The 12415-nt window shown below is 35.3% G+C and overlaps 2 protein-coding genes across 2 annotated transcripts; both read right to left on the reverse strand.

Annotated features, from left to right (window-relative positions):
- Nucleotides 1-1943: 1943 nt before the first annotated feature.
- LOC140322223 (olfactory receptor 11L1-like) lies at nt 1944-2894 on the reverse strand. The gene has a single exon (XM_072398814.1). The coding sequence runs from the start codon at nt 2892-2894 to the stop codon at nt 1944-1946; it is 951 nt and encodes a 316-aa protein (XP_072254915.1).
- Nucleotides 2895-8720: 5826 nt separating this feature from the next.
- On the reverse strand, nt 8721-9674 carry LOC140322227 (olfactory receptor 10A7-like). The gene has a single exon (XM_072398818.1). The coding sequence runs from the start codon at nt 9672-9674 to the stop codon at nt 8721-8723; it is 954 nt and encodes a 317-aa protein (XP_072254919.1).
- Nucleotides 9675-12415: the final 2741 nt, after the last annotated feature.

The following is a 12415-nucleotide window of genomic DNA, read 5'->3' on the forward strand; positions in this document are numbered from 1 at the left end:
ATGACTTTGAGAATGGGACAAAGGCAACGAGGGGGGTCAAGTACCAGTTTGGAGTGGAAACCATGCAGACATTTGTACTAATTATTCGTGGAGCAAATGATAAAACCTTTATTAACAATGATTACATATACAATGTAAGAAAGCAGGTTGAAGAATTGCTAATCAATACAGACCATCGTTTTAAAATAGACACAAAAACATTGCAACAAATGCAGCTAAAAATAAAGAAGATTACACATGCATGCCATCCAAGAAAACTTACTTAATTATCCCCCCCCCACACACACACACAAACCAGTCCAGATAAAATAGTAAAATTGAAATACATATGTATTTATATACATATAAATCTATTTTGACATATACACACAACTGAAAACACTATATGTTCCTTGATACATGTATTATAACATCATGGCATGACATATTATAAAGTGCTAATTAGTATATATACAGCTTGATCTCAATTAGTTTGCAGTGTTGCAACCAATCCAAAAAAACGTATTGAAACAATTGCAGCCAATCTAACTATAAATTAACCTACTTCCTGAATTACTATAATGTAACATAAAAATGTAGCACTTACCAAAAAAATGATCAAGCACTAAAGATTCAAATTGGCCAGTAATGGACTGTAGGTGTACACAGAACAGGGACCAGGTGTGCCCTAATTGATTGCTATGACATCAATATTGACAGAGCGTAACAAACCCACCTCAATCGCACAGCTGAAAATTCATAATCTTATTTGGCGATTTCTCGACCCCACTGCTCATTTATCAATGCTGTAATCCAGAGGGTTTGCTCGCTAGCCCTCATTATCAGATCTTGGTAATACATGTGGTGCTCCACAGATCGTATATGTGCCTGTCGAGCTTCAGCCTATTGGCTTGATAAATCAGCCACACTGAGTGAGCTTTTACCCCGGATAGGACTTCCAGACACTTAGCCCTGTAAACCATGGAGATGGTTTTCACAATCCAGAAAGCCCTGATGACCCTGATATTGGAAGCCTTGTTTACACCTGAAGAGAACCGAAAAAATGCTCTGTTTAAGGTATGTATGTTGAGGTTTCAAGGTATGCTTGAAAGGTACTGCCGACATTGAGGTTGCTTACCCATTGGTTATCTTCTAGATGGCACGTAGAAAGCACAATCTCTTAAGCTGACATGAATCTTTTAGGAAAACAACTTTTTCATTACTTGTCTTCCTCACCCTTTTTTAAACAGCTATGTCTATGCACACCTTTAGAGCCATTGTTCCTGACCATTGCCAAACAAATTCTATTTGCTTGAGACTTGTTTATTGGAATTTCCTTGATTTGTCTTTTTTTATTGATATGTTTTATATTGCTTCAGATGTATAGCCATGGTATTTACACATTGTCGAGCTTTTCTTTGCAAAATGAAGGGAAGAATAAAGTCAGGGACTTATCAGCTCCTATCAGCTGTGCAAAGCATCAGTGTATGTACAGTGGATGCTGAGAAAGTACATCTCAGGCTGCACGGCTAGAGGGAAGCTGGGGATGCTGTGAGGCAGACAATGAATTACTTGATGTCTTTTATTCCGGTAAGCGTTGTTGCTGGTGAAAATAAACATGGATATACTGCTGTGGCTAATAGTGTGGGATTGCCGGCCAGGTAGATATAAACACTTACAACAAATTGCTAAGAACATAGTTAGCCATGATTGCATTGTTTTTTGGTTCTTAGTGACAGGAAAAACAATTTCTATTTCTGCTCTTCTGATCAGTTTTTCTACCAAATTCGCTCAACAACCAAAATACATGCATACAAGTAATGTAATTCTTGCTAACGTTAAGACAAACTAAACATCTCATTATTTGCTTATGAGGTTTGCTGGGTTGTATAAAACAATATAAATAAATTTAACAATAATAAAGGTTTTTATATTTTGCAAAACAACTAAATTATAGAACAATTTTATGTTTCAGTTAAAAGAAAGTACAGACAGTGGTTAATAATTTTATCAACAGCTTGTTTCAAATCTGTATTCCTCAGGCTGTATATCATTGGATTCAACAATGGGGTGCCCACAGTGTAAAATAAAGACAAGAATTTAGTAATGTTCATTGATTGCCCTTTACTAGGCAGAAAATAAACACAAATCAGAGTTCCAAAAAAAATTGAAACAACAGTCAGGTGGGAGCTGCAGGTTGAGAAAACTTTCTGTCTGCCAGTAACAGATGGGATATTAAAAATTGTGATTATAATGTATATATAGGATACAATGATGATGAAGAATGGAATAACAATAAATACTGCACTCAGCAATGTCACTTCAAGTTGAATAATGGTGGTGTCATAGCAGGAAAGCTGAAGGATTGGGTCAAGATCACAGAAGAAATGATCGACAATACCAGAACCACAAAACTTCAGTTGTGATATCATTAAAGTGTGAATCATTTCTAAGAAGAAACCTAAAGCCCAACATGTGATGACGATCATCCAGCAGACCTGGAAGTTCATTGTTAAGCTATAATGTAATGGTTTACAGATGGCCAAATACCGGTCATAGGACATCACTGTCAATAGAAGACATTCCAACGTTTCTGAGACAGCAAAGAAATAAAACTGAGTGTGGCAATCAGAAAATGATAGTACAGTCCCTTTCCCCAACATACCATGGAACGTGTTGGGAAGAATGTCAGTTATTAGTAAAATATCTGATATGGAGAGCTGGGAGAGGAAGAAGTACATGGGAGAATGGAGGGATTTGCTGTAGGACACCAATGTGATGATCAGGAGGTTTCCACATAATGTCACATAATAAATTATAAGGAAAAGAAAAAATATCAAAAATCTGATATTGTGTGGCATCTGAAACCCTAAGAGGTGGATTATGTTAATACTTGACATGTTTTTCCTCTCCATAAAAATAAGTAAATAAACAGGTACATTTAACAATTTCACCAATTTAGCAAATTCAGTTAAGAAATGTGGCATCGACCTTATACAAAATTAGGGTCTCAATCTGGTATTGTTTTTTTGAATCATCTTTTAGCTAGATACAACAAAGATTAGATGTTCAGTTATCATGGAAGAATTCAAATTTTCTCTATCTACATAAAAAATCTAAATTAAAAAAACAAATATTTAAGTATTACATTTACATTAAGTACATTTATAATAATAAATTAAAAGAGGTATAAATGAGGTATAATGTTCAAGCAGATGCTTTTAGTCTTTTTCAAAATTTTACACCTAAAATGATCGAAATGTATATATTGTATTCCACTATAGACTATCAATATAATAACATCAACAAAGGTAACTATCAAGAGTCACCATTTGTTTTACTCATTTAACTATGCTTGCAAATGAAAGCTTTTTGTTAATATTCTGTATCATTTATATTATGCATTTCTATATGCACCTACAGATCGTAACGTACGCTCATAAAACCTATCCCTGAGGAAGCCCTTCTAGGCGAAACACGTCAGATTTGCACGTGATATGATAAGGTTTCACAAACTCTGTTTTTGTCAGAAGTAATAATGCATAATATGTAAAACCCCTGTCTTGTCAAGTGTTATCAGGACAGAGGGAAAACACTGCATATAATTGTACCAATATGATATATTGACGAAACATTCAAATAATAGACAATTTAATTTTGCACCAAAAACTATTAGCCTCAAACCTCTTTCTTTCTATTCATTTATTCATTTGATGAAGAATATGATTTATTAAGTGGTGTCTTTAAAGTTCATTTGTGTAAAAAATTAGAATAAATGAAAATAGAATGTTCGGATGTGACACCTATGCTCAATCATGTTTCTTGTGGATTAATAAAGGCTAAAATTTAGAAAATGTTTTGAATCCTAATGCCCCCTTACTTACTAGCTGCCTACCTTCATTAAAAGTCCCCTGAACACTTACCTGTGACCTTAGGTTCTAAAGCTATGGTTAGGAAACCAGAAAGTTGGGAGGCAGCCAATGGATTTCTCAGCCTTTGACATTTATGGTTCCTCAGTCTTAACATTGACAAGAATTAGCAAAAATGAAGTGAGTCTGCCACTCTTACACAAATTAATTGCTATAAAAATATATAAGAATTTATTAATTTGAATTTTATCTTAAGCATGTGAATATTTATCTGATGCAAAATACAGCAGTCCATGATCACCAATATAAAGTGTAGCAATATTTATTCTCCGTACTAATTATAAGGAATATTTCAGCTTTTATAGATTTCAATTAGATGGAACTCTGGGAATAGGGAATGCTATGTGATATGGTTATGGGACTCATAATTATTGATACATGGGGACATTATATTCCTTTCTTCTTTTACTTCTTATTAGTAAACTATTTTTAACTGTTCGCAGATACATTTTGGGCATTTATTTAAAATTAAGTTGTGGACTTTGACTGGGGCATTGCAACACCTTGATTTTTTTCAGCCATATTGTTGTAGATTTCTTAGTGCTCTTTGAATCATTGTTGCATAGCCCTATTCCAGACAATTTCTAAATTTTTCCCAGATGGTCCCAAACTTTACTCATTTACACACTACATTTCATGGTCAACTCAGGTGCTCAGGTCCTGTGGCTGAAAACAATCCCAAATAATTACCGCCACCACTCTACTTGTGATTCTAGGTGTTTGTGTTGATATGGTGTGTTTGGTTCTCATCAAATGTGGCACTGTGCAATAAAGCCAAACATCTTCACTTTGGTCTCGCCTCTCATTGTTCCAAAATCTTGTGGATTGATCAGATGAAACTTTGGAAACTGAAGTCGTGCTGCCATGTTCCTGACAAACCTTCCAAGCAAGCAATATGTGTTCAGTCTTTTTCTAATTGTAATGTCATGAACTCTAGCATTGCTAACTGAGACGTGTGGAGTCTGAGATGGAGCTCTTGGGGTTTTTGCATGGTCTGACCTTGGGGGGAATTGGGGGCAGCTGTGAATGATACTTATGTGTCTTAAATGACGAGAAGTTTTGAGATGAGGGATAGTGTAATGAAATGATTATTATTGAGGATAATGTCCAATATGATATAAATATTTATTCATTAATAAAATTCCTTCTGTAAGTTTTGAGGAGTTAGCAAAGGAGTAAACACACACAACAGAGATGCAAAAAAAGAGTTGCCTAACACTAATACAAATACAATACATATACCAAAAAATAGCACTATTAGAGAGGGGGCCTATGTACAATAGTTACCATCCTTGGCCAAAAAACCTCTGTGTGCCCCTGATTGAGTCACACCTCTACTCTTCTTTTGCTCTACTCTAGATCCTTATGAGCATACTTTTTTCGTGAGTCCTTCCCCCATCACATTCCTGGTTTTGTCCATAAACAATGGCTACACCATGATGTGTTGTTGCAAGATGAAGATTAGAACACAATAATTTATTTGTGGGGTCATATATTGACAAATGTTGAATCAAACTTTGAATTTATTAGGCTACTACTCATCAAATGATGTTTCTGGTCTGCCGACTAGGGCAGAAAGGCAGAAAAAACTCTTTGAATACAAAAGAGCTACCAACAAAAGCTAAACTCTGTTCAACACAAAGCATGCACTATTACAGACCCAATGATACATAAACATTTGGTCTATGTGTGGTAACCCGCAAAGGTACATATTTTGATTATTGTTTCACTAAAACTGGAAATATTACAATAGGAATGTTAGGAGATGTTTATCTGGCCATGGGTCCTATGCAGTAAGCCACGGCAGTTAGTCATGCCCTATTTGTTCTTTCCGGTGGCATTGCTAACAGCAGCAAGGGACATCGAGCAGTCAGCAGTCAGTTCTCTGCTATGAGGTCTGCTGTGTCCCCAGTTTCCCCTTAGCTGTGAATGTTCTCTCAGCATTCCCCATTTTGAGACTGTGTGCAGCCGAAGGGGATTGCTGAGTATGTGTTGGAGCCAATGAGTACATTAGTTCCTGGTTTACCAGTTACTCGATATAGTGTTTAACCTATCTAATCTGTTAGTGATGTTATACTATGTTTGATTACCAGCAGCTGACTTGTGAATATTGCTGCCTGGACCGCCCTCTGCTTGTGACCCTAACTCTACTTATCTTAACCCTTGGATTACTTGCTTGAGAGACTGGTACCCATGTATGACCTCTCGCTCTATTTCTAAAATTGCTTCTGCTCTCTCCTCCTGTACTGTGTATCACCTGGAAACTGATCCTGGACTGTCTGTCTACTATATTTGTATGCTATTTGTAGGTGGAGATAATGGATAAAAGGTTTAATGCCGTGAGTTCCTTTATGAACTACAGATTTCATTATTTACTATAAAAGTAAGTGCAGGCAGTGCTTGATAATTTTATTTACAGCACTTTTCAGATCTTAGGCTGTATATAATTGGATTCATTAGGATGATCACTGTGTACAGCAATGATACAAATTTAGTAATATTCCACAACCTCTCCCTACTGGAGATCAAGTAAACAGTAAGTATAGTATAATAATAAATGTTGACAACAGTCGTGAGAGTTACATGTTGAGAAAGGTTTCTGTCTGCCAGTAATAGACAGAATGTTAGAAAATGGTGATTAATATGTATAAATATGATATAATGATGAAAAAGAATGGGATGACACCAAGGAGAAAACGGTGATGGGATCAGAGCAAGACAAGTGTAGGATTAGTACAAGATCACAAAAAAAATGGTCTATTTTTTAATATCTCAAAAACTTTAATTTCAGTATTGTTAAAGTAAGAGTCAAGACTACTGAAACACTTAAAACCCAACATGTGATGATCATTACCCAACAGAACTGGAAATTCATGGCTAAAGTATAATGTAATGGTTTACAGATGGCCAAATATCGATCTTAACACATTACTGTCAGAAGAAGACACTCAAGAGCCTCTGAAAATAAAAAAAAAATAAAACTGAGTGATACAATTAGAAAATTATATTATATTGTCTCTTTCATCAAAAGAGCATGGAGTGTGTTGGGAAGAGAATCGGTGGCCAGTAAAATATCCGATACAGCGATCTGGGAGAGGTAGAAGTACATGGGAAAATTGAAGGAATTGCTGAAGGACACCTATGTGACGATCAAGAGGTTTTCACAAATGGATACACAAAAAATTATAAGTGAAAAAAAAGATCTTACACAGTGTGGAATCTGAAATCCTGAGGGGTCGATAATGGTTAAAGTGGTTAAATTTTTCTTCCCCATAACCTACAGAAAGATCGTTAGCAAGATAAAACTGTTCAAGCTTTTACTCAAAATTTTAAATTGTATATAAAACCTTGAGAGTGCTTAGATGGCCGAGCAGAAATTCACCAGACAACACAGTCTCTTTAGGGGATTTGAGTCCCCACGTTTATTTGAAAACCCAGCAACAAACAGAAATGGCTCCATTTGGGTACAAATGAAAACAAAATCCTTCACGTATAATGCAATGGGCCTGATTTATTATATCTCTCCAAGACTGTAGATGATACACTATCAGAGAACCTGACTGATCCTGAATAGATTATTTAAAAATAATTTTTAACCATTTGCTATTAGTTGGCAAATATTTTCAATCTGGGCCCAGATCCATTATGGGGTTTGGTATAACACAGGTTCCATTGTTATCATCATCCCCACTCTTGAAGAGCTTTAATAAATCAGGCCAATTGACCTTGGATCAGCCTAAGACACGCAGGTATCTGGAATCCTCCTGGAGCTCTTTGCTGTGAACAAACAGACTTATATTACTTTCTGCAAAGTACAGGGTACAGAATTACAGAAACAGAAACACCCATGAAGACTGCTTGTAAAGAAAATCACACTCATCATCCAAAAGACTACAAGAAAAGGTGTTAGATTATGTGGACACCTTGCCATTGGAAGATCTCATACATTGTTTTTTTCTTTATCTTATTTACCTTCTGTATTATTGTTGTATTATTTGCTATGTATTTAGTTTCCCCAATAAATAAAAAAAACTTTGATCCTCCAGTCGATGAGTGTCCCATACAGGACAAATTGTGGTATGAACATTTTTATGATATTTTCTTAAGATTTTAAACTATATCCTACTTCATTAGCTGTTGTCTATTGGAGAATTGTTAAAATGTGTGCGGTTGGGGCCATTAACCAATTAAGCATATTTAATCCATTAGGCAAAAGAGTATTCTGAGCTAACAACATTTATCAGCCTTTGCACCAGATTTACAGGATACTTTAAAATCAAGGCCTTTTTCACACAAGTTGATAGGAAGTAACACCCAACTAACTGCCAATGTCTAAAAGCCCAATGAACAATGATTTTACTGGGTGATTGGTGATTTCTCCAAGACTGGAGAAAATAGACTATGATAGGTGAACTTGGGTGATCAAGCAAACCTGAAATGGATTTGATCCAGGACTGGGAACATTTCCCAACTAAGAGCAAATAATTTTAGGAAATCCATTCCAGGTCTGTTGGATCACCCAACTTCACCCATCATAGTCTATTTTCTACAGTCTTTAGGTTTTCATAAATCAGGCCTATTGATTGCTGAATGGGTTGTACTGGAGTCAATGGGAATTCTATGCAACCATCTATATAGGCAGTTGAAACACTTTTTTCAGCTTTCAGGGGGTCCAAGACAAAGCATTGTGGGCAGATTTGCAAAGTACCTAAAGATTTATTTGCTAATGAAAACGAAACAATTATATACATTTTTTACATTCATTGCAACAAGATATAATATTCAAATCTGATTTAATATACTAATGTTTTATTATACAATACAATTCATATTGAGTACACAATTACATCTTATACTAAAAAGCAAGTGCAGGCAGCGGTTGATAATTTCATCCATAGCTTTATTCAAGTCTCTATTCCTCAAACTATAAATAATTGGATTCATTAGAGGGGTGGCCACAGTGTAGAGCAGTGAAAGGAATTTCATAATATTCCATGATTGTCCATTTCGAGGTATCAAGTAAACACAAACCAGAGTACCATAATAAATGCAAACAATCATCAGGTGGGAGCTGCATGTTGAGAAAACTCTCTGCCTGCTGGTAATAGATGGGATTTTAAAAATAGTGATCATAATATAAACATATGATACAATGATTATATAGAATGGGATGACCACAAATAGAAAACTCAGCAATGTCACTTCAAGCTGAACAATTGTCGTGTCAGACCAGGAGAGGTGTAGGATTGGTTCAAGATCACAAAAAAAGTGATCTATAGTATTGGGTCCACAGAATTCTAACTGTGATATTGTTAAAGTGTGAATCAATACTATTGAAATACTTAAAACCCAACATGTGATGACCATATGGCAGCAGACTCGGAAGTTCATTGCCAAGGTATAATGTAACGGTTTACAGATGGCCAAATATCGGTCATAGCACATCACAGTCAGGAGAAGACATTCTGAGGTTTCTGAGATATCAAAGAAATAAAACTGGGAAATGCAACTGGAAAATGATAATATGGACTCCTCCATCAACACAGCATGGAGTGTGTTAGGAAGAATATCAGTTGCTAATATTATATCCGATATAGCGAGCTGGGAGAGGAAGAAGTACATGGGAGAATGGAGGGATTTGCTGTAGGACACCAATGTGATGATCAGGAGGTTTCCACATATGGTCACACAATAAATAACTAAGAAAAGTAAAAAGATCAAAAATGTTATATTGTGTGGAGTGTGAAATGCGACGAGGTGAATCATGGTTAAAATGGTTATATTTTTCTCTTCCATAGCCTGAAAATTACACAACTTTGTTCTGTGTGTAAAATGACTGAAATAAAATTTAGAGCAAGTTGATGGTTAAAGACATTACTCTAGTAACCTTATGTACAATATATATTTTATATAAGGCGGTATAAATATATTTTCAATGTTTACAATGCAATATCTCATAGCAAATAGTCACATTTTAAATTGTTAATAATTAAGTCAGCATGAATTTGGTATCTATATATTATTAATATTGTGCAGGTTTATCTAAGACTGATAAATAAATATTGAATAGTTAGTGTTTTTTTTTTTATTAACTGCAAGCATAGAACAACTTTCCACGTGGAAGCAGTAAAAGTCCCTGTTGAAAGAGAAAACATAGGGAGAGTCTCCTCCTTCCAATATTAATATGTAGTCTGATATCCGTAATGGACCTCACTGCCTAAAAGTCAATGGACACCCAAAGAAGGACATTCTTGCCCTGTAGTAAGTAGGGTCAGCATGTGGGAATACTTGCGTAAGACCAAATGTAAGCCATCATCTGAGATTAGTTTAAGTGAGTAAGGTTTGTGGTTAATTGTACCCAGCTTTATCCTGTTATGCTTTATTTTAGGTTTTCCATAAAAATATATTGTCCCCCACCAAGTACCCAAATACTTACCAATAACTTTAAGCCTAAAAACCATGACCATTCCATCAGCCTCTTACATTTTTGAGTTAGGGCTGAAAGTAGAGATTTCAGCAGAGACTCTTTAAATAAATATAGGACTGAACTTGGGATAGTTGAACATATTACCAATTTTTGGTCACAAGCAACAAAGGGAAGATCATATTATAGGTAAATAATGCATTTAAATAATAGGAAATATCAAGTAAAGTAATTTGTTCTCAATAAATTTGACTAATTATTGAATATTGTTGCTTTTATATAGTATTAGATAGAAATATCTGGGGATTGGCAGTGATTTTCAACATTTTCATGGGACTCATTAACAATAACATGTAGGGAAATTAAAAAAAAATAATCTAAAATAACTATTCTTTGTGAGTATTGGATCTCTAAATGAAGAGAGAGCATTGACTTACACATTTCTTATTTTGCAAACATTATTTCTAAATTGGCACTTTTTTTTCTTTTAGTCACTTCTGATTTTTTGTATAACAATGTCATGGTATGCTCTCTATTTGTTTTGTATTATATTTGTTCACAGAATGGTAATTTTTTCTTATAGGATATCAAAGTGTGAACATGTTTTTAATGAATAGTAACATGGATTAGCACTTGAAAAGAAGAATGTGCATTGACTTATAAAAGTCTCACAGAAAACATTTCAAAAGTGGACCTGGACCAAGTGTCATAATACAATATTTAATTATTAATTACGAACAGTAAATGTACTTTACCATTAGCCTTTCCTTACCTCTTTAAAGGTTTGTATTGTGGAATGATTCATCCTCAAACATTAAAACAGAAACTCAAGTTATTTTCAGGCATTATTTAACAGATTCACATTAGAAGTTTAGGTAAGGAATAGAAAATAGGGTGACTAGAGGTGTGATTTTTTAGTCTGTTGCAAGTTATGAGGAGGAATTACTCCACAGTACCAGCAGCCACATAGGGTTTTTTTCTGCTTGTATATGCCTTAACACACTTTAGCAAAACTGCAAGGAGGAATAAAAGGTTTTATCCAATATGTTTATTCTTCATTGGAGCCCTTTATTAGTTAACCAGACCAGGGGCTGCAAAGGTTACCATTTTCCTTAACTTATATTGCCATGCCTGCTTTATGGATAAAACTAAAAAACAGTTAAAAAAAAAATTAATGCCTCCAGCATTCCCGTGAAAATTTCCTTGAACTTCCGATGGGTCCGCGAAAGTTAGGTACACCACTAGTAAGTCAGCCAAGCTAAATGCTACAACAGGCAACTAATGACTAGAAGAACAGAAGTTAAACAAGCCCCCACAGATGTGTCCAGCCTTTGTGTATATGTTGAGATTCAGAGAAAGGAATATCTGAGGTGGAATCTGTATGGCTAAAGAGAAACTGTTGATATGGTAGGATGCTGAGCTGAGAGCAGAGAAATATTTTTTTAATCTCCTTTGCTGCTGCAAATGATGCCACTGGAGGTAAAAAAACAGGGTACACTGGATTTAAGTGGCTTATGGCACAAGATCACCGACCAGATTATCATCTACCAAGAAAATATCAGAAAAGTTGCACCAGAAAAAAAAACAATAGATACATTTTGAACTCTACAGGCTTCAGAGAGAGAGTTCATGGGAGTATAGTTACAAAAAAAAAAAAAAACTGAACAAGTATGATTAGCTTTGAAGAATTGCCAGTTGAACATCTCTTCTTTCTAAAAGAAACATAGGAGCACAACTTAGGTTTGCAAAGCTGCAGCTGAACAAACAAAGGAACTGCTGGAATCAGTTCATATCATATCATTTGGGCATGTTGGAGATGTTTAGCCATAATTAAATACAGCACATCAGGGGGATGATTTAGACTTGCTTTGCCACCACCTTGGCACCTTGTAGTCATGGAGTCGACTTAAGTAAAGTATTTTAGAATCCAATGTGAGACCATCTGTGTGACAGCTCAAGCTTAAGTGAAGCTAGATTATGCAACAAGATGATGACCCCAAGATCCCCAGCTACGACAGAATGGCTGTGAAAAAAAATGATTTAGGGGCACAAATTCATCAATAAAATCCGCGCTCACTGGTCA

Source organism: Pyxicephalus adspersus, chromosome 2, assembly GCF_032062135.1.
Source record: "Pyxicephalus adspersus chromosome 2, UCB_Pads_2.0, whole genome shotgun sequence".
Classification (NCBI taxonomy): Eukaryota; Metazoa; Chordata; class Amphibia; order Anura; family Pyxicephalidae; genus Pyxicephalus; species Pyxicephalus adspersus.